This window comes from Dreissena polymorpha, chromosome 1 (genome assembly GCF_020536995.1).
Source record: "Dreissena polymorpha isolate Duluth1 chromosome 1, UMN_Dpol_1.0, whole genome shotgun sequence".
NCBI classification, from domain to species: domain Eukaryota; kingdom Metazoa; phylum Mollusca; class Bivalvia; order Myida; family Dreissenidae; genus Dreissena; species Dreissena polymorpha.
The window spans coordinates 67,481,226-67,503,886 of NC_068355.1; the positions used below are offsets into that span (position 1 = coordinate 67,481,226).

Below are 22,661 nucleotides of genomic sequence, written 5' to 3' on the forward strand. Positions count from 1 at the left end.
GTTACGCAAAAATATATTATTATATAATATAATTAAATATATTAATTTATGTAAGATAAACAAGGCTCACTGAAATGCTGTTGTTTATAATTCGATGCTTCATGTTCAGAATTAAACCGTATTGTATCGTATCTTCCGGCAATAATGCCAATAAACATATATCGACCTAATTTTTTACCATTCAATAGGTAGATTGAGAAACATTTTCAAAACATTATATACATAATATAAAATAGTTAATAAGTTTACATAAAGAGTCATAATCATTTGTACATCAAAGATGGCAAACACAATTTCATCGAAGTAGCGAAGTAGATATTGAAGTTAGACTTTTACCTTTACAAAAAAATCCATAGACAACAAAGACGTTCGTTGTAATGCGATTGGAACATAACTTACCGCAACGACATCGACTGTTAAATGCACACTTGTCCTAAAACAATCAAAGCAAGTGTGCATATGGACAAAGATACATATTTGCTTCACGTGTTCTTCATTCAGAGCGTGACATGCCTTTTCACATTTAATGGTTTCGATTTTCATCAATACGATTCAAGACTAAGGTCTACAATTACAAACGAGCTTCAGTTATTGATTATGTAATTTAAATAATAATCCTTTACGAATTGTGTGTGTATTTTTATATTAATTGCACGTATGTAATATGTTAAATGACATATTTAATGACATAACTTATATATTGCAAGATTATGGTCTATTGATAAGTGTACATATCAATACAATACAATATTCAAAGTCGCTGCAATAGTTTTGCTTTCAGGTGACAGTCCTGATATTGCATGCACGAGTGTATTTGTATTCAAGTAAAAGCTTGAGATTAAGTTTTCAAATGGTAAACTTATTTTGTGAAACTTCCGACAAGCCACTACTTAACATCAGTGTGTTCAACACAGCGCATTTCATTCGCAAAACTATCTAGGAGGTGAAATGCAGGTCACGTTTGTTTCTCAAGGTTTACCTATACGTTTGGTATACGGACCCTTCACTAGCTTATCTGTTTCATTCATACTGCTCTAGTTGATATGGAATATAAAAGATATCAAAATATTTACATCGGTAGGTCCTTCCTCGCGATTTTTATTGCTACTTCTTACTTTTTGTCTGTCATCAAATATGAAAGAACATTAATGTAAACATGGAACATTCATGTGTTTTGGAGAGTATTCACTGGGAAGTAAGTGTTAACATTTCGTTTCCATTTACTGAATTGTTCACTTCGTAAATTGTATGAAACTGTAAATGCCCTTTTTCAACATTTTGTTTCCATTTACTGAATTGTTCACTTCGTAAATTGTATGACACTGTAAATGCCCTTTTTCATATTTTTATGTGTCGACCACATTACGACTTAATTGTCTTCAATTGTTTGATGCACTTCAGAAATATAAGTAAGGCATAATTTTCGGTAATTTAAAACGATTAACTTCTTTATCTCATTATACGTGATAAAAATTGTGTAAAAGTGGTACCGTTCTAAGAAACGTTTTTTTACATTTAAGTACAGAGTCGTTTGTTACAAGTGTTTCGAATGAGAACATCATTGTATATACTGTATAATGTATAAGTTAATCGAATGATAAAGTTTGTGTCAGTTTTTGGAAATATCTCGCTAAAAGCTATTAAATCACACAGCTAAAAAGAAGATTATTTAAAACAAACTCTTAACTGTGTTCATGTACTTTACTATATCTCAAACCTTACGACGAATAAATTGAGATCAAATCTAAATAATAACATGCATAAAAACTCGTAAATAGAGCGCATACAAATACATTCAAAGTACAATTCAAAGTACCATTAAAGTACCATTAAAAAAGACAGTGTGTGTTCTTTTAACTGACGTTTATATCAGTCGTATAATATGAACTACATTAATACAGCATTTCATGAATAAATTTCGTTTGTAGCGTGAATTTGATCCATTTTACGAGATTAAGAACCTAATGGTTTTAAACGACACTATTTACATATAAACAGTACAAATGTGAGCGAGGTTTTCGCCATTGAAGTTTGGGTAGAAGACTGATAGCCATATAACTAGTTTAATTAAGTTCGCAAATAATTAACGCCACTATAAAGACTTGATATTAGCTTTCGGTTTTTATCTCTATTTCTTAAATGCTGCAGCTGCTTCCTCTCTGATTTATTTTCGCCGATAACTTTGGAATGTGCAGTACTTAATCCTTTGCATGCTGGGAAATTTGTCGTCTGCTAAAATGTCGTCTACTGAATTTATAAAATTAGGATTTTCTTCGATTTTTTTTTCAAAGAATACTTTCAGAATAGCAAACAGTTTGGATCCTGATGAGACGCCACGTTCTGTGGCGTCTCATCGAGATCCAAACTGTTTGCAAAGGCCTTCGCAATTCGGTTCCAGCACTGAAAGAGTTAACTATATCTTACACGCTATTGATAATTTCATAGATCTAAATACGCATATGATGATTTGTGAACATAATTTTACTCCAGAATTTAATGAACGTTTTCAATCAAAATCAGCCACACTTTTAAGTCTATGGGAACTGGTAACCAACCGTACTCGGGTAAGGACGAATAGTAATCGCTATCAGAGATTATGAGTTTTCGATGAGAAAACTTGGTAAACCTGAAAAATGACGAATCAGTTGACAAACATAACAATAAGCAAGCATGGCATGATACCTCATTAGCGCAATCGATTTGTGATTAAATCATTCAAAGTTTTCACTGAAAGCATTTTTTCTAGAGTTTCTTATTGTGCTACTTTTTTCATTAAGAATGATATTGTTCATTTAATTATTAACAGATATAATAACACGAATGGGTCGGCTACCCAAAGGGATGTGTCTGTGATGACCGCCCATTAACCTTATGGCTACCCGCATTCTGAGGCTCAGAACGATATTTTTATACGCAGATTATTATGTTTGGTTGCGTATTGTCCTACAAATGGCATATTTTATAAGGTTATTTTCCGACGTGCTATCACTGGGCCTTCCGCGCCGAAAAGTTCGGTGGTTAGATATCCGTAAGATCTTCATTACAGATAGATGTCTAGCATGAGTATTAAAACACATTGCGTACCCGTTCTTACACGATCGCTTAGCCCACGGAATTATGTTTAATACATTATACATATATGTATATGTTTCTATAATGTTGTGTTGTCCTATAACCTACGGGCATAAGTAAAAGTGTGTGGGAATGCAATGACGAGCGCAGAGGACGAGCGATTTCTTAAGACATACCTATGCTTTTTGTCTCTTTTTTTGGCAACACGTTCTAATAGAAAATTCATTATTTTATTTCTTAAAAAATCTTCATTGTTTTAATTTTTTTTTTTAATTAATGCACGAGCATTTATTATTCTATACTCAGCCCGCCATTTTTATTCACCCGCAATTATCAATGACGTCTTATACCATAACAAAGCTTTATGACGGCTTTTATATTTATTTGAGCATAATTCGACAACACCGACGTATTTGTAGGATCTACCGAGCTTTTGTTAAAAAACAACACATTTTTGATATAGTCGTGAAAACATTTTCAATTTATTTAGCTGAACCAAACTTGCGAGACAACTATGGACCTAAGAAGGGATTCAATCAACAAATATACATAAAAAAAAATTATTACAAACCATATGTTCTCCAGACCATACCATGCATTTTCGGAAGTCAGCGATCCCAATCATTTCACGGTGACTGCAATCTGTTTACGTTTGCATGCATCATAAATTAATAGGCATCATAATTGGTTGTAACGAAGAGATGCACTTTCAGTTTACGTCAAAAAGTATATTAAACAACTTAAAATAATTCTGCGACGTTATTTCTTGTCAAACCAACGTGTGTTCATATGCGGAAATCCTGACCGTTGACCTGGTTACCACAGATGACTTCGCGTATTTGCACACAGTTCGGATAAGGGGAGGAATGTAATCTTTCACGCGGACATGAGTCTGTTATGACCACCAAGTAAGGTTGATGATATTGACTCTTTTTTAGAACTGAGCGATAACATTGATCCCGTGCCCAGTCTGTTAACAGACTACTTTTACTAACTTTCAAACAAGCACAGAAATCAGACACTTTTGCACATAATGCCATGTGATTGGCTTTAGTTTGAAGTGAGATTCACGGTTTTTACGTGGCATGTTTAAACTCAACACAAAAAAATGCCGCCACTTCCCTTAATGTGCAGTACGCAATGATGATGCTATTAAAATGATTATACCTTCCGATGTTTTTTTTTTATTTATGTGTGTTTGTGTATGTATACTTTGACTCATTCATAACGCTAGGGATATCTTTTATTACATGGTTCTGCTACTAATTTTCTGTTTTAAATTAACTTAAAGTATCTTTTGTAGTGCGTAATTATCGTGTTTGCTTTTTATGGTATGACCAATTCAATCCTGTAAGATTTAATTATAACTACCCGGTATATTTCACTTATAATTGTTTATTTCGAAGTTGTTTTATGTATTTTTATACAATTTAAATTACAATTCTTAATGTGTAATGCATGGTGAGATCATATTATAATTGAACCCTTTGCATGCTGGGAAATTTGTCATCTGCTAAAATGTCGTCTGCTGAATTTCTAAAATTAGCATTTTCTTCGATTTTTTTCAAAGAATACTATCAGAATAGCAAACAGTTTGGATCCTGATGAGACGCCACGTTCTGTGGCGTCTCATCTGGATCCAAACTGTTTGCAAAGGCCTTTAAAATTCAGCTCCAGCGCTTTAAGGGTTAACGAGTTCAGTTCGTTCTAATACTTCATAATGTATTCAGTCCATTAGGCAGAATAGGCAAATGCCTATGGGCCCTGCGACTTTAAGGGGCATCTGAGGCCATTACGAAAGTTTTTTTTAGATATTCTTTTTGTATAGGCTAAATTCTTTGAACCAATTATTGCCAATAATAAAAAAATAGCTTAATATTTGAGAGCGTCAACAAGTTTGACTAGACATGCAGATGCTAAGAAGAAATCATACGTTTCAGAGTTATGTGACTTCGGGATGGGCAGTTTTAAGGCAGTTTCATTGAATGTTCAAAGTTAGAATTAATAAAGTAAATTAAAATTTTAAAACACCATGAAGTGTAGATGTTCAAGAGATAATTTTACGCGAATTGATCCGTTTATTCTGGAGTTTTGTGCGCTTGAAATAAGTCATGGGCTAAAGGTATTTAAAGTTCACTTTGTGACATTGTCCTTATTTCTCGTAAAGCAGCCTGCTCCCTGTAACAGGGCGTGTACGTTATCTGACCCCATATGACGGATTGCTATTGAAAACGATTAAAAATTCCACACAAAAACTCGTTCAAATGATTAAGACACTTTTAAGTAATGTAAACTATGCCAAATATAACACTTTCAAAATGAATAAGTCTCTTAAAATAAAATGATTTTTAAGAGCAAATGCAACAGACCGGTATATTTTTTTTAATCGTGCAGAAAAGGAAAATCAAATGACTTTAACCCATTTATGCCTAGTGGACTCTCCCATCCTTCTCAATTGGATCAATTTATTACCAAAATTAGGGTTGTCTAGTATATTTATTTCGATATTTAAAATATTTCTTACAGAAATTACTTTAAGCAAACAGCGCCGACCCTGATGAGACGCCGCATCATGCGGCGTCTCATCTGGGTCTACGCTGTTTGCCAAGGCCTTTTTTTCTATACGCTAGGCATAAATGGGTTAATACAATGCAGGTGAAATTATGATTGCAGCGTTTACTTTCACATTCATGTAACAGTTGAACGCTTCGTTTATCTGCAACATCGCGTGTTCTTTTTACTATAGTGTATTTTTCAATTTAACTGCAAACCGTATGTTCTTAAATAAAGAAAGAACGAGTTTCAGTTCTTATCAAGTATTTGACCCATTTATCGAGTGTAAGAACCTAATAACAGTATCAATGTAAAGGTTTTTAATGATTGTATTTACATTCCAAACAGCGGGTGTCGAGTACAAATATGAGCGAGATTTTCGTCAGATGTATTGATTGACATTGGCGTTCCGGTAAGAAGACTGATATCTGTGTATTAAAATGAAGTTCAAACGTGATTATAGTGCCTTGGGAATGAATAACCGTTATTCACACTATTTTTTCAGTTACATTTGTTTCTTCTCAACGAATTGAATCATGCATTTGATTTTGGCTGATAGCACCTATGTGCGGTTGAGCATGTAATAAATAGTTATTACGTGCTGTGATTAAACGTTAACCCATTTAAGCCTAGTGGACTCTCCCATCATTCTAAATTGGATCAATTTATTTCCAAAATTAGGGATGTCTGGTATATTTATTTCTATATTTAGAATATTTCTCACAGAAATTCATTTAAGCAAACAGCGCAGACCCAGAAGAGACGCCGCATCATGCGGCGTCTCATCTGGGTCTACGCTGTTTGCCAATGCCTATTTTCTAGACGCTAGGCATTAATGGGTTACGATCTGACTATAATTACTCAGATCTGAGTATTAACTTTTTATAAACTGCAAGTTTTTTTTACACCAGTAGTCATCTTACTGCAAAAGAATGCGTTCTGAATCATTATAATGTAAATTATTCATTGATGTGATAACTCCTGATAGTTGCTTTTAAATGAGGCATTTAAAAAATCCATTAGCCCGACCGACCCAATTTGATTTTGTGCCTTCCTTAACTTGGAAGCTTACAACGATTTTTGCTTTGTCCTTTAAGTATAAGTAATCATGATATGTACGCAACATCCTAGAACGGACACCGGAATGGAAAAACTAACAGGCTGTCAGTAAATCTACTGCTCGTGCTTATTCTCCCCTCTCCCATCATTCACACTCACAAGTTTCCCTCTTCATCCACACGCACTAATTTAATATTCTCTAACAAACGGCCCGAATAACTGAAACATCAAAATGCGGACAACAAGAACATTAATAATTTCAAATTTTCAGGCACAGCGCCGATAACAGTGGAGAAATGTTTCACATAATCATTCACCGCCCTCATTTGTAACCGGATACCCGCTAGCTGTAACCGAGAAAAAACCGTGGAAAGGCTCCCGGCGCTGCAGACGTTTCTCCATAGGATGCGGCGGAAAAAGCAGACACGGTACCAGCTGGAACGCTCAGAAAACAACTAAATTTGTCGGAATAACCTTGATATATATTCGAAACGATCTCTAGCAAGAAAAGTGTAGCTCAAAATCAGTTTGAATATAAAGAGACTTTCTGACCAGATATCCGGCGGTAAATATTTGCATGTAAAAGGTTAATGTCCGGGCCATTACGTGCAGGCTATTTGTTTCTGGGATAATTCGCGCTTGATAACATTGTTCGCTGTATACTGGAAGGATCCCTGGAATTTAACGATTATACAGGTGTTGGCTTGGAAACGAATGACTGGAATCTGCACACGCGGGATGCATGTGTGCGAACACGAAACTATGCTTTGTTATATGCGCTCGGTGCTGGTGTGAACGCGTTGTGTTCAGTTCAAGATTGCGTGTTTTATGAATTAACAGTCGGCTAATCAGTGGTTCGATGCGACCAATGAGGCGCCTGAAGGAGGTTTAATCTGTTACAGACATAACTGTTGGAACTATACACGTTAATAAATGCGATATTGGGTAAGGGTGTGATCAGTGATCGGAATGATTGGTGTCAAAGGTCAGCCAACAGTAGCTCGGGTGGCGACGAGTCGCTTCCATCAATGGCTCATCCCGGAGAAGACTGTCATCGGCCTGTTGATATTGGGAGTCATACTAATTTTCGTCGGAGCCATATTCATAGGGGTTGCATCGGTCACCAGCGGGTAGGTAGTCGATCCGGTACATTTAACACAATATAACCATAAGCATACAGGCCGATAAACATTATGTGTAAAAGACATGCTATTTTATGCATTCGGCCTTTATAAAGCGGCTGGAATATTGGATTCGTTCATTGGCGGGAAATTTGGGTGTACGCTATGGCGTGCCCCTTTGTGAAGCCTTATGCCGTTTGCTTATGTAATTGACTCTGCCTTTAATGCCGAAATGACATATCATCATATGGGCGAAACTTTCCGCGAAATCCTTATGAATCGCACATGAAGGAAATATTTTTTGCGGCCTTGTTCCTTGTTACGTGCGATACTGCTAAAAATTTTGATAAGTTTGTCACGGAATTATCGAAATGACAGAGTGCCTAGGTTAGGGAAACAGAAAGAAAGGTAGCTCTCACTTCCAATTTTGTATCCCACTTTTCAAAATATGACCAAAACTTTGTTCTATTTTTCGCATTTGTCAATTGCCTCATACATACTCATCATGTTTCTATTTTTATACTTTATAATCCGACGATTTTTTATCCACGAACGAGGTCACCGTGCCTTTTTCCAGAATCTTCCATTTCAATTTTTGCATTCTGGTTAAATCCCTACTAGCATATTTATATTCAAATAAATGTCTTTGAAAAGCCCTTAAAACGCCAAAAAATTTGTTTCAATTTGTTTTCTTTTACTGCCGTTTTTTTGTAGTTAATATAGCTCCACGCCTACTGGGATTTGTCGGACATTGGGATTGAAAAACGTTTGGAATTGTCATCTGGCTTAAAGTGATATTAGACGCATCTAACTGTATATGCTATGTTTATAAGTGTCCATCGCAACCGTTGTTTATTTTTGGTGTTTTCACTTCATATACACTTATGTTTGTTAATGCAGCATCAACATACCAAAACAATATCCCAGAAAGAGGAAAAATCATCCATTTGAATATCAACCGTACTTTTGTTTTGACAACTGACGACAGAAATGATTCGATGAACGATGTGAATCTAAATTTAGTTTTAGTGCAGATTCGTTCATACGACATAAAGACACACTTTTGTTTTACGGATCATTTTAATTTCCATCAACGATATCTATTCATACGACACACGAACACTTACTCCGATCCTAATAAAAAGGATAGTTCCGCTCGGCTTAGAGGACTGGGACAGTCATGTAAAATATCGAATATTATATATATATTTTATAAACAACTGGTAGCAAGATGATTTGCAGATAATTGGTCAGTTACCACATTAACTTACTCTTTTGATCTGTTAATTCTTTTCAGCTCAATTCAACAGTGAAAAATGCCCATAATATCACTTTAATATCGACAAAGATTCAAACAAATGCAGCTTCCTAGGGACACAAAAAGTATTGTTGCTTTCGCTAAGCCATCTCAACGCGGATGTAATTTGCAAGAACCTGTACACGTGTGAGTAGTTGACCCCATTTGTTTTCGCAAATTGCTCGTGCATCGAGATAGCGCTATCCTAAATCAAATGCACGAAGATCAACAAAGGGCTTAGGACGCATGTTTAAGTGATGGTTTTCCTGGAAAACAAAATGCCAGCGACCTGAGCTGTCTTATCAAAGATTTGTAGACTCAGTTGTGTTGTTAAAGAACATACAAAAAGGCAAGCGTCCATACAGCGGATGAAATAAAAAATAATTCAGAATTTATATTATTTTTTCGACCTGTATGGTTGTTTTTTACTCTTTTATCATTATAAACATTCTTTAAGAAACAATTTTTTCTGAAGAAAAAATGTATAACCACGTTGGTTTAATGCACAAGGCATGTTAATAACATTTATGACAATACTTTTATAAAGATCTAACACTTTTTCAAACTGTTGCCCCAAAATGTGTGTTATAATTTGCTATATTTGAAAACAAAAGTATAAAGCAGATCAATTAATTGATAAATTTCCTCATCATTAAAAATACAATAGTTTCCTTAAATAATCTCCAACAGTTATCTTGTAAACGTATGTCTATTACTGCATAAATTAAAAAAAGTACTATTTCTTATATGGTTGTTTCCGTTGCAATCTATGTTATCTTGACTTTATCTATATTTTACGTTATCTGTATGTATAATATTGCAATTCTCATAGCTTTAGGATACATTTTTTTATTTATATTTGTTTTGTGTTTGTTTATTATTTGGAAAGTAATCTCTAATGACTTGTTGTAGGTATACAGATAACGAAATGTTTCCGAACTGTACAGCTAGGTATTTATTGCTGGCGAACATAATTATTGCAGAATACCGATGTTATGCCAAGAAAAACACAGGTTGTTTCTTGTTATCGCTCCATCTCGCAATGTCTTGTAAGTAACCGACGAGACATAAATGTCATAATGCATTTAGATTGCGTGGTTTATGGTTCAGAATAGTCGGTGTAATAAGATTAAGGTAGTCACGCCTATTAGGCGAAGGTATTGTTGGGGTTATTATTTTCCCATCGTTATCTGTGACATAATGTATCAATAATACGCTTATCAGATAATTGTGTTAGGCTTTACTACATGAACGGAAATTGCCCAGATGCATGTGTCTAAGTTTCCATAAATATCGCGGTCAATATGAATCACTATCGGATGCTTACATTATTTAAAACATCATTCCAGGGGCTTTGAATGTATCGATATTGAAATAAGTGTTATATTCATAAACCACAGAGAAACAAAATGGATTCCTTTTGGTGCCGACGGTTTCAATTTTTATCAATACAAAACGCTTATTAATCTGTTTGTATTCAACACCGTAATTAAATTAAGAACGTAAACCATCTTACGCTTAATGTGCCTTTTGTCACTAGCAACAGTTTTTGCTTGCATACATTGGTTGGCTTATTCATGAGTCGTGGTTGAGTCTGTGCTATTACCGAACCAATACCGTTAAATACAATTTATTAACGGTATAACCGTTCATACCAGTTGGCTTAAGTGAATTACTTTACGCATATTATGTGTTTAACCTCATGACGTCAGTTCAATCCACAAAGGCTGAATGCAGACAATCTCAACTGAATATATATATATTGACTGCACTTTCGTAGCACATCTTGTAAGAAACTTATACACATTACATTAGTTTGCCAGATAGAAAATGATGAATGAATAAAGGGTTGTTTCGCCCTAATTCATGGGTCGTTTCGCCCTAGTTTTTATAAATACAGCGATTAAAAAGGATTTATCTTTAGCTTTTCACAAGCTGCATTTCAACTTCCTTTTGAACTTTTGAAGATAAAGGGATAATACGAAGCACATAAGCAATCTTCTATATTGTTTTTTTTTTCAATGATTTTCAATAATTTCTAAATTATAAATCATATTTCTGAAGCAAAAGAGTGTATTGAGTAACTAAAAACAACAAAAACAAGACATTACAAATACTGTTGGTAAATCTTAAGATCTGTTAAAGATCAAAGTAAATGAAGACTGCATTTTGTAGTTAATAACTTCATCCACAACCATCTCTCTCCGGGGAAATCAGGCGACAGACTCTAACCCCTACTGAGTGTAGCTATATTGGGGATGATCCTACTGAGTGTAGCTATATTGGGGATGATCCTACTAAGTGAAGCTATATTGGGGATGATCCTACTAAGTGTAGCTATATTGGGGATGAACCTACTGAGTGTAGCTATATTGGGGATGAACCTACTGAGTATAGCTATATTGGGGATGAACCTACTGAGTGTAGCTATATTGGGGATGATCCTACTGAGTGTAGCTATATTGGGGATGATCCTACTGAGTATAGCTATATTGGGGATGATCCTACTGAGTATAGCTATATTGGGGATGATCCTACTGAGTATAGCTATATTGGGGATGATCCTACTGAGTGTAGCTATATTGGGGATGATTTTACTGAGTATAGCTATATTGGGGATGATCCTACTGAGTATAGCTATATTGGGGATGATCCTACTGAGTGTAGCTATATTGGGGATGATCCTACTGAGTGTAGCTATATTGGGGATGATCCTACTGAGTATAGCTATATTGGGGATGATCCTACTGAGTATAGCTATATTGGGGATGATCCTACTGAGTGTAGCTATATTGGGGATGATCCTACTGAGTATGGCTACAAAAATAATCCTACTGAGTATGATGACTATGAATGATAATGCAGAAATAGAAATGCTGCATTATCCTACAATGTATTACTACAAGAAACGAGAACGTATGTCATCAATGAATTATCCTTCTGAGTGTGTCAATAAGAAATGCTCATGATGAGAATTGCTACTATATATCATTCTACTATAATATATGTAAGGATTACCCTACCTAGTATTACGACAAGATATTATCCCCCTTCGTATGGCTTCAACGAATTGCCTTACTGAGTACGATGAGTCACCCTACTGATTATTGCTTTATGGAATGATCCTATCGAGTAAGATCACTATCGAGTAAAATAGAAGATAATGCATGAAAGCTGTCCCTGACCTCCCTTGCACTTTAAATAGCACATTGTGTCGCTTTTTAGAGATACATACAAATCGTTATTTGGTGTGATTTAAGTACTATCAAATGGAATCGTAAAATATCAAAATTAATCATGTTTAACAATAATTATGTTGATGCAACATGTATTATGTATATCGTTATTTATTATTATATGTATTAAATCATACATCTATAAGTTTATTATACCCACATTGTCATGCGACTTCATTCCACTGCCTTCAATGAACCTATGTATGTGTGCGTCGTGACGAATTTCCGACAAATATTTTGGTGTGGTTAGATGGCGTCTTTACACATGTATATAGGCAACCACACAACAATCAAGTCTGCACATTCTTGGAAAATATTCGTGATTGCGTTCATTCATTCATCGATGGAAAACGCAACGCTAACTGTTCTTGAAAGAGATAATAAAGATTATAGTAAAGGCGAATTCTAAAATTATACATGTAATAAATATCTCTCTTTTCATAAACTTGCCGAGTCTTATTTAAAAAAGTCCTGTTTCTTTCCATCTAAATATTGGCCGCTTACCAGAAATTCGGCTTGCATATACATTGTTCTGAACGTTTCAAGACACGGAAAACAGCAATTCCTTGCTTTGCGATAAATGAATCTTAGGCTGCTAGGTGGCGATGATATACCATGATGTATTTGACGGTTAGTTGAGGAGAAATACTGATTTGAATTACAGCATGGGCCTTCAAATATGTTATATACTCGTTAGAAAACAATGATCGTAAACCAAGGGCCACTTTGTTATGAATCGCCGTATTTACATAGATTAGATAATTTAATTTGATTCGAATTATTGTTTTGTAACACATATTGTGTGCATTAACAAAAGCCATGACAGTTGTATTTAATGAATAAGAAAATATGTGGAAAACAATAAGCAATACAACTAAGGCGTTGAAATATACGTCAAACGCCATAGCTGTTATCAAACCGTACGCAGTTTTTTACCAAGTTTTTGTTTGTGGGTTGTGTGTAAAGGATAACAACTTAACGAATTAGATAAGCCACAACAGCAGAGCAATCATTGTCTTGACAATTTTCATAACTCAAGTGTATTGTCAACAAAAGAACAGCGCGTTCATAAATGTACGTTAACGGAATAATTGTGTTCAAATCGTTTGACCAGCATATAGACAACGACATAATATGAACTGTGAAACCTTAAGAATTGGTCATAACAAATAAATATAATAACCATGCTTGGAAAAAATGAAACGTTAGCGCGTGATTCGAAGGCGCCTTGATTTCGTTGTTAAAACAAAACTGCAGTGACATCGCTCTAACTTATTTTAGTTAAAATCCGTCGTGGGTTGTCCGTTTACAGTTCATTTAAACGACATCTCCTCCCAAACCGATCTGCAGAATATTAGAAAAAAATACAGAGTGATCCTTCATCTATCCAGTCCGGTGAATATCCCTGTCGTCTAAATGGGCTCAACTCTGGTGTCTATTCAATACAAAACATCATCACCAGGAGGTTAGACAGTTTCAATTACATTGCTAAGCCTCTAAATTATGTAATCTTGTGAACGCTACAAACGTAAAATAATTTCCCAATCATCATGAACCATGCTCGAGACATAACACTGCTGATTTCTAAATTCGTTACGGAATCATCACACAGGCTGTTTAGAGCGGTACAGTTCCTTCGGGTTACTTGTGATTGACCTTGGGCCTTTTCGGTCCTCATGTTATAAATAAGGACTATCATTCTGTAATCTTCAGAAAGAAAATGAAAATTAACTTGAATTTATTCAGAATATAGTTTTAGTAACATCACACATATGTTTACTTTGTAAAAAAATAACACTGTATGATAACGATATAGAAACTAATTTCTTTGCTCCACCTTTTTGTTCTCCCACCTTACCCAATTAACATTTTGACTTTATACCATTTCTAAAGCCGAAACGTGGTCTGGGAATGCGAGTGGGAGCCTCAATAATCTGTATTCTCCATAATAAAAATTTACTGTATTCTTGAAAATGACCAAACTGTGTTGTTTTTTGCATTCCACTTTCGATTATGAAGATTCATAAATATTATATTGGCAATGTTATAAATTATTAATATCACCTGTACATGAACTACTATTGGGGATTACGGTAACTGCTCAGAGTCGCAAGTAAAATAATGTAAAATTAATATTAATATTTACATGGCGTCAGTGATTACGATTTTAAAATTGTTATTTATTACTTAAAATTCAAATTCTCGTAGAAACATGTGAAGCACACGTGAGCGTCAACATTTCCGTTATAGGTGTTATTTATGTTTACAAATTAGTTTTTGCAGTTGCACAATAAATAAATGATAAACAACGTCTTCCTCCGTCTTGTAAGGGACATAAGAAACGAAATATGGTTGTCTAAATTCATCTAATACATCACGCAATCTGAGTATGGACTACTGGTGTGAGCTTGTCGAGGTTTTGTCGAGGTTTTGCCAACCGCTTTGTTACGTTATTATTCGGGCAATCGTATTCCATGCAAGAGGTTCAACTTAAATCAGCACATGCTTTAATACACATGTTGATATAAAGCCCCATAGGCATCTGTTTTGACAGATATAAGAAAACGTTAGAAAATTTTGCGGGTTTCGACTCTTAATTTGATAAATAATAATAATGTTTAAATTGGATAAGAATGTGATGCTTTATTTAAAAAAAAAACGTATAAGCTTTTTTAGCATCAATGTATTATTTATCAAACACAATTTTGCTTGAACGTAAAGTAGATATTATTATTTCCTATATTTTTTATGATATTAAATGCATATTTGAATAAGCTTAAATTTATAAATTCGCTTTGATAATATAAGATTGTATTATTTGAATCTGAATAAATGAAAAAAATGATTAAATGTTTCCGAAAATATTTTCTCCACAGTAAAACTTACATGAGTGTACAAACTCTTTTCGCCAAAGTATACTTTATACATTCTTAATATAAATTATTCACTTTTATGTTCTAATTCATTGTCATACATACACTTTTTCACTCACTGATGTCAGTAAAACAATTTTTCTCGTTAAATAGCGTACTTTTATAATATTCGGTCAATGTGAAATAGCGAGGTCAATGTGAAATAGCGAGGTCAATGTGAAATAGCGAGGTCAATGTTTATTTGTTGTTTCAGGATATTCGCGATACTCGGTGGTGTTATACTCAGCGCCGGTCTTATTTGTTGTTTCAGGATATTCGCGATACTCGGTGGTGTTATACTCAGCGCCGGTCTTATTCTGGTGTGCATCTGCCTCTGCCTTTGTGCGCATGCGTGTTGCGTGTGGCGCGTTCGGGACACAGACACGCAAACGATAGAAACTGTGAGTATTCCACGTTTGGAACACAAATGAACGCATAATAAACGAACATTTAAATTACAATTTCAATTATAATTATATAATGTTATATTCGTGTATTATTGTTATTGTCTTTAATTACCTTGACACGATCTTTAGTCTATTATAAATCGTAGAAAGCTTGCAAAAGCATGACATTGAAGGATGCGTGTTTTGGAATAAATAAATTAATTAAAATTTTAATCCAAAAAAACTTGGGCTCTTAGTTAAATCAAATCTGACAATTTCAGACCGTTATAAGTGCCGATCAACCAGACGGGGACTGGTTCCCGGGTTACGGACCACCAGACAAGCGCGTCCCAAATGGTGTGCTACGGGAAGGGAGGCAGCAAGGCTCACTGAAAAAGCACGTGACCATATCTCCGCGCTCCACCGACAGCTTCTCGAGTGGATTCATGTCCGGTCGACAGGGTGATTCGTCGCTTAGATCAGTGGATTATTACGGTGCAGGGCGACAAGGGAAATCGCTAAAATCCGGTCCCAGCTCCGTTTCATCCGATATGTCAACTCTAGCCTCGTTTGCATATTTGAACGACCCCAATCTGGCAACGCCATACAGCACTCTAGGCCAAAAGAAACAAAACCAAGCAAATGTTGTTAATATTCCAGTGCACGTTCAGCCTGGATACGGTTCCGTTCCCCGGCATGGGGAAGGTGGGAGAATGGCTCAGGTACGGCCATACCAGACGGAGAATACTTCTCAGGGACGGAGCAACGTGCTTCCAGGTCGAAGGCATTCAGACGACGACTATGACAACGCTGCTGACGTGGCGCCAATGCTCCCTCAACAGACATACGTACCGCAACCACCGCCGCCTCATTGGCAACATGAAGTTACCCCATGGCAACAACAGCAACATCAACTGCAATATCAGCAGCAGCAACAGCAGCAGCAACAACGAAATAGTGGCACTTTTAGTCAGCAATGGCATCACTCACCGCAGCAGCAGACGGTTTGGCAATACCAGACGACATCGAGCGGAAACCAGCCTCAAACTTGGCGCCAACAGCATCAGTCTGATGACGTGCCTCCAGCACAGCCATTGGTCAGGCCTTCTCAACGTCGACCAATGACATTTGAGCAAATATCTTCGTCAAAAGTTAGCCTTTACGACAATATTCATATGAACAGACCGGAAAGCGATGAAGAGTAATATCTTTTAAAATTATATGATTTTAGTAAGGATATATCATCATAATAATAAAATGAGTTTAATATTTATTTTGAAGAGCGATCCGTAATTCAATAAAACTTTGTTTATTCATAACAGGCACGCAATTGTTTTCATAAAAAAAGAAAACCATGCACTTTAAAGTATATATCGTAGTTTTGTCGTATACAGAGAAGGGCCGTAGTCTTTAAACGGGGTTCAACGATTTTGCGTTAGTTTTTTTAGCTCAACTGAGCAAAACGTTCTCAATGGTGAGCTTTTGTGACCACCTTTTGTGCATCACCTTTTGTCCGTCGTGCTCATCAACATTTGCCTTGTTAACACTCTAGGGGCCACATTTAACATGGTTAGTGGATTTGTCCCTATGAAATCTTGGACGAGTTCGAAAATGGTTTCGGTTGGGAAAAAAAACAAGGCCGCCAGGGGGCGGGAAATTTTTCCTTGTTTGAGATGAGTGAAACCGTGTTAACTCTGTAATAGTCACATTTATAGTCCAATCTTTATGAAATTTGTCACACCATTTGTTCTAATGATATCTTGTATGAGTTCACAAATGGTTCTGGTCTTTTGACAAACATTGCCGCAAAGGGGCGGGGAATTTTGCTAAAACATGTATGGCTATAGAAAAACCTTGTTAAAACTCTCGAGGCAAAATAAATGGTTCGATTGTCATTAAAATTGGTCAGAAAATTTGTCCAAATAATATCTTGCACGTTTTTTTAATGATTCCGATAGTTTGAAAAACATGACCGCACGGAGCATGGAATTGTTTCTAATATGGCTATAGTAAAACATTGTGTCGTCAACATTTGCCTTATTAACACTCTTAAAGTCACATGTATAGTCCAATCTTCATGAATTTTTGTCAGAACATTATTTGTAATAATATCTTGAATGAGTGCGAAAATGGTTCTGGTTAGTTGTAAAACATGGCCGCCAAGGGGCGGGGCATATTTCCTTTTTAGACAAAAGTTAAACCTTGTTAACACTCTTAATGTCACATTTATAGTTAAATCTTAATAAAAATTTGGCAGACATTGTTTTGTAATGATATCTTTGGCCGCACAGAATAGATCAGTTCTTTTGCATCTCATGTTGAGCGACTTTGGGCCTTTCAGGACTTTTGTTGTTTTGTTGTTGTTGTTGTTTTTTTACTTCACTGAACATTGAACGTCTAATTATTCTCTTCGTTGATTTTTAACCATATAAAGAGGTTGATCAATATTCAAACAATGCTAACAACAGTTACTTATACCGAGTGTCGTTTCAATTGGTGCTAAATGTAGGTTGACAGTTTGTTAATATTTGTTATGAACGATCTGTGTTAAATTGTAAATGCATGTTAACTGTTTTGCCTATAGTTACAAATTTATGTAAAGAAAGTCACTATATGAACTATTTTTAGTGCAAATCGTGTTTTACTTTCATGTGCTAGGCGAAATCATAGTGTTCACGTATCAAGTATTGTTTAGTTGTACTTATTTTGTGAGGACATGTTGTTACTGAACGCGTCCTAGTAGTGTAGATTAGATTAAGTATATTATAAATTAAGTGTTCAATGTAATTCATTATTATCGTAGCATTGACGGTTTAATAACACTTGGACAAGGAAGTACATATAATAATAATAATAATCTTATCATGTCAATGACGGTACGTTTAAATAGTAGTTTTGACAAGCCCATGTGGCATATAGGCGTCACATGTGTGTCCAACGCTGACATTTCCTCTGAGAACAAGAATCCGCATTCATAACAAGTATTTGTTGGTGACATGACCTGTGTGAAACATGCTGTATGTGCTGTACCTTTGATTGTTTTTGTTAATTATTAAATTGTGTACACACCGGTGTCATACTGGGTAATACTGACAATCACGTGACATCACTGCATATGTACATGATGGTGAATGTTGTGATTTTTTGCATTCATGTATTTCTCCAATTTTACCTTACGTTTATTTTAGCTCACTTAGCTTCTTTTGGAATTCTTATACTTATGTGAAACAATTTAAATACGTTGCATGATCATCACTTCGATTAATTAATTTGACATATTCTAATTAAAAATTTACATGTTTATTTGTTTATAAATAGTTACAAATACATATTTAGAAAGTCACGACTTTACCTTTTTTAAATTCAACGAGTGCTACGCGGAATTCGAGTGTTCACGTACTAAGTGCCATATAACTGTGCTGATTGTATAGGGAAATGTTGTTACTGAACGTGTTCTAATTATGACGATGATATTACGCATGTTTTAAATTGAGTGTTCTTTCAGTTATATATTATTGCAGCATCGACGATTTTATAAAACTCCTGTATGGAAGTTCATATAATAGCGATAGTAGTGTTATGTCAAAGCCGCAACGTTAACTAGTATTTTGCTCAAGTGACAAAAGGCTTAAGCCCCTGTGTGACAATCGCTGACATTAACCTGAGAACAAGAATCATTTGTAACTAATATGTGTTGGTAGCATGTCCTACCTGTGTGGATGATTTTACATACATATACTCTTTCATGATTATAATGTATGGTTAAATAAAAATATGTTAACTGTATTTGAAATTGTATTTTGTTAGTGAACTCTTGCATAAACTCCGGGTCATACTGGGTTAGACTGGCAATAACGTGACTTCAATGTACATAATGGTATATGTTCTGATTATTTCATATACAACCCGTGTTGTGATGCAAGGGGGTTTAATTCATGCGCGTAAAGTGTCGTCCCAGCTTAGCCTGTGAAGTCTTCACGGAGAGTTGTGGATTGAATATTGCAGCGACCTCTATAACAACACGTCTCCAAACAGACCCCAATCGCCTTATGAATTGGCATGGGATAGAAGCGGACTACGAAAGTCCGTCCATACTTTGGGCATAGATAATGAGGAAGTATGAAGGCCGGGAGTGGACCACATCCCTTATGATACAGGCCTTTGAAAACAATTATCTCGGAAGACTGCTTCTTGTCTCCTACCTGGAGCACAAGATCAATGAGTACGTCCGGAACATGACAGCAGCACTTGTTGCCCACTGGAACCCCTCGTAGGGACCATTACACGACGAAAGCTTGCTTGGTTTGGACTCGTCACCGAGCATGACTCACTGTGAAAGACTGTGCTCAAGGCAACCCTAGAGTAAGGTCGATGTCGAGGCCGTCAGAGTGAAAGCTGGATTAAAACTGTTACAGAGTGGACGTCCCTGTCCATGAATGAGGTACTTATAGCAGCCCATGAAAGAGCTAACTGGCGGAGGATCTCTGTGTTGTCGCCTGTCATACACTCCCGGACCGGACAAGGCAATGATTATGATGAAGATGATTCACAAATGAAATATAGTTTGATATTTCGTCATCACAATATAGTTTGATATTTCGTCATCACAATATAGTTTGATATTTCGTCATCACATATGATTAATAAGTTGGCGTTCAACTTATACAGTACTGGCCTTACCTAAACCACAAGTATGTCCTATTCATCGTATGTATCCAATGCAGTCTTTGAATCGATAAATGCACACAATAGTTCTCATGAGTTCTGAAAAAATATACATTCACGTACAAGAAAAACATATTTTCAGCTGTTAAAATGTTTACGGAATCCTGTTTGATGCTTGCAAATGTCATATTTCAAAATAATTCATTATAAACGTTTGTTCAAGGCTGATTTGGATCATATGCTACTATATCTCAAGTAAATCTACTGTTTAGCTTTCAAATCGTCAGGCTTTTATTCACAGGTAATTGTTTACAGTTTGGCACTTGGAATTTTCAAGAAACATATTGGCATATATATTTTGAAAAGAATGTCTGCCTTATATTCAAATAAGCGAAAAAACATTCGGCACTTTACCAACTGTTCAACAATATTCGTTTACGGATAATCATTACCTAGTGTTTTACTTAATTAATAGACAAGTTTTTGAACACGCTCAATGACCCTGTTCCTTTCTAACAGCAGGCGTTAGTTATCTTACTAATGTTATATCTTAACAAGAGCCTAATTCATGTAGTGAATTTTAGTATTTGCTATGTTAAACCTTCAAATAATGTTGAAACATTTTAATTTATTAATTCCTGGTTTGTGGTAATTTCTATCTCCCTCTATATGTGTTATTAATACAAACACAAACCCATCATATTTATAGTGTACATATGTAATCATATGACTTATCGGTCACATAAATCAAATGCGATGTGAACATACATGTGAGCAACGTGACACAACGCCTATTCATGTTTGTGGAAAACACAAACTATTGCTTATAAACGATTCAACATTATATACACGAGTTAGATAATTCCTTGATAAGATGCATTAATACGGTCATGCATGTCAATGATTCAAAACTCCACCAATTTGTTTATTGAGAGCGATGACGGAGATTTAGATCAAGACAGATTCTTACAATATTAATACGAAACGTCTTTTTCCTGGAGTTTCCCTGCTGAGTCTTGTGCAATATTGCACGTTCCTCTTAATCTAAATGTTGGAAGTTTACCAGATATTCAGCGTACATCATATGCTGAACGTTTCAATATCCAGAAAACATCAACCTCTTGCTTTTTGGCAATTTATGATTATTAGACTGCTAGGAATAGCGATGATCTAGTATGATATATATTTTACGGGTAAATGAGGAGAAATGCTGACACCGTCAGATGATTTTTTTACATATACATTTATACGATACATTCACACGTTTCTGGTTGAATGAATCACGAACAATTATGGTTTTCGAACTAAACTCATCTGCTTGTGTAACAAAGGGTCGTGAAATTTTCATTTCCATGAACTGCACTTTAAATTGTAATACTCGTCCAAATACCATTTACGTTATACTGTTCCAGACATGTACAATACGCGAAAGAAAGACTAACGACGTATAGTATGTAAATTATTGTGTTGATTTTATGCAGTCTTTCATTACAGCGTTTATACAATATTTTAAGTTAATTACATGCAAAATGTTCAGTAAAATTAAATTGGTTTACTGAATTTGGTAGCGTGGCCCCTTGAACAAGAAAAACTACATGCCATGCATAAAGTCAGTTTGCCATTAAATACCGTACCATACTATACATGCATTATTTTAGTGGTCCAATGCAGTTGTGCAATTTGTTTTGATCACTGTGCAGTGTGCATGCCTTTTGTTGCTAAGTGCAAGACGATTATTTGATGTTTTTGTTGCGAGAAAAAAGAATTATGAAATACAGTTATCTGTTTATGTAGTACCAGATATTAGTAATAATAAATAAAAATTAGAGGCGTTATAGCTTGTTATAAAAGAGTGATGTGGAAGATATGTACATAGAGAATACTAAGTTAGCGTTGAATAGAGAGAAGTTTTTGTTGCGAGGCTTAAAACGACGGGAGCGCGAGCATTGGTGAGCGCTTTCGATGTTTGAGCCGAGCAACATAAACTTCTCTCTATTTAACGCTAATCCTATTATTCTATTTATCACATTGATGTGTTTTCAACGTGACATTTAACATAAACATTTAGATAAGTATGTATTAACACTGACTCGATTTCATAGATGAAATCAGCAAGTTTGATATCTTATTGTTGTATGTATAACTCATTTATAAGTAACAACTTAAGGTCGTTATTTCTGTCGCTTAACCAAACGCGGATTGGCTCTAGGGGTACATATCTCCTGTATCGTATTATTTCTTAAAATTTGACCCAGCATTGAAGAAATCTTGCAAGATATGTACATTTCCAGAAAGGAAATTCATTCCTGCGTTGAATAAGACCAAGTTCGTATACATCGCTGCACAACTGATGGAAGTTA

At 35.4% G+C, this 22,661-nt stretch overlaps 1 protein-coding gene across 1 annotated transcript; it reads left to right on the forward strand.

Annotated features, from left to right (window-relative positions):
• The first annotated feature begins 1,055 nt into the window (after positions 1 to 1,055).
• Positions 1,056 to 19,422, forward strand: LOC127833562 (vacuolar protein-sorting-associated protein 36-like). The gene is made up of 4 exons (XM_052358872.1): positions 1,056 to 1,195; positions 6,956 to 7,814; positions 15,522 to 15,651; positions 15,918 to 19,422. Exons 2-4 carry the CDS (start codon positions 7,654 to 7,656, stop codon positions 16,839 to 16,841), a joined length of 1,215 nt encoding a protein of 404 aa, XP_052214832.1. The 5' UTR covers positions 1,056 to 1,195; positions 6,956 to 7,653; the 3' UTR covers positions 16,842 to 19,422.
• The last annotated feature ends 3,239 nt before the right edge of the window (positions 19,423 to 22,661 follow it).

Excerpts from the sequence above, each read along its gene's own strand:
- LOC127833562 (XM_052358872.1), top strand. The coding sequence starts at position 7,654 with ATGATTGGTGTCAAAGGTCAGCCAACAGTAGCTCGGGTGGCGACGAGT. Across the intron at positions 7,815-15,521 it reads GTTGCATCGGTCACCAGCGG|GATATTCGCGATACTCGGTG; the intron begins GTAGGTAGTCGA and ends TTGTTGTTTCAG. Across the intron at positions 15,652-15,917 it reads ACACGCAAACGATAGAAACT|ACCGTTATAAGTGCCGATCA; the intron begins GTGAGTATTCCA and ends TGACAATTTCAG.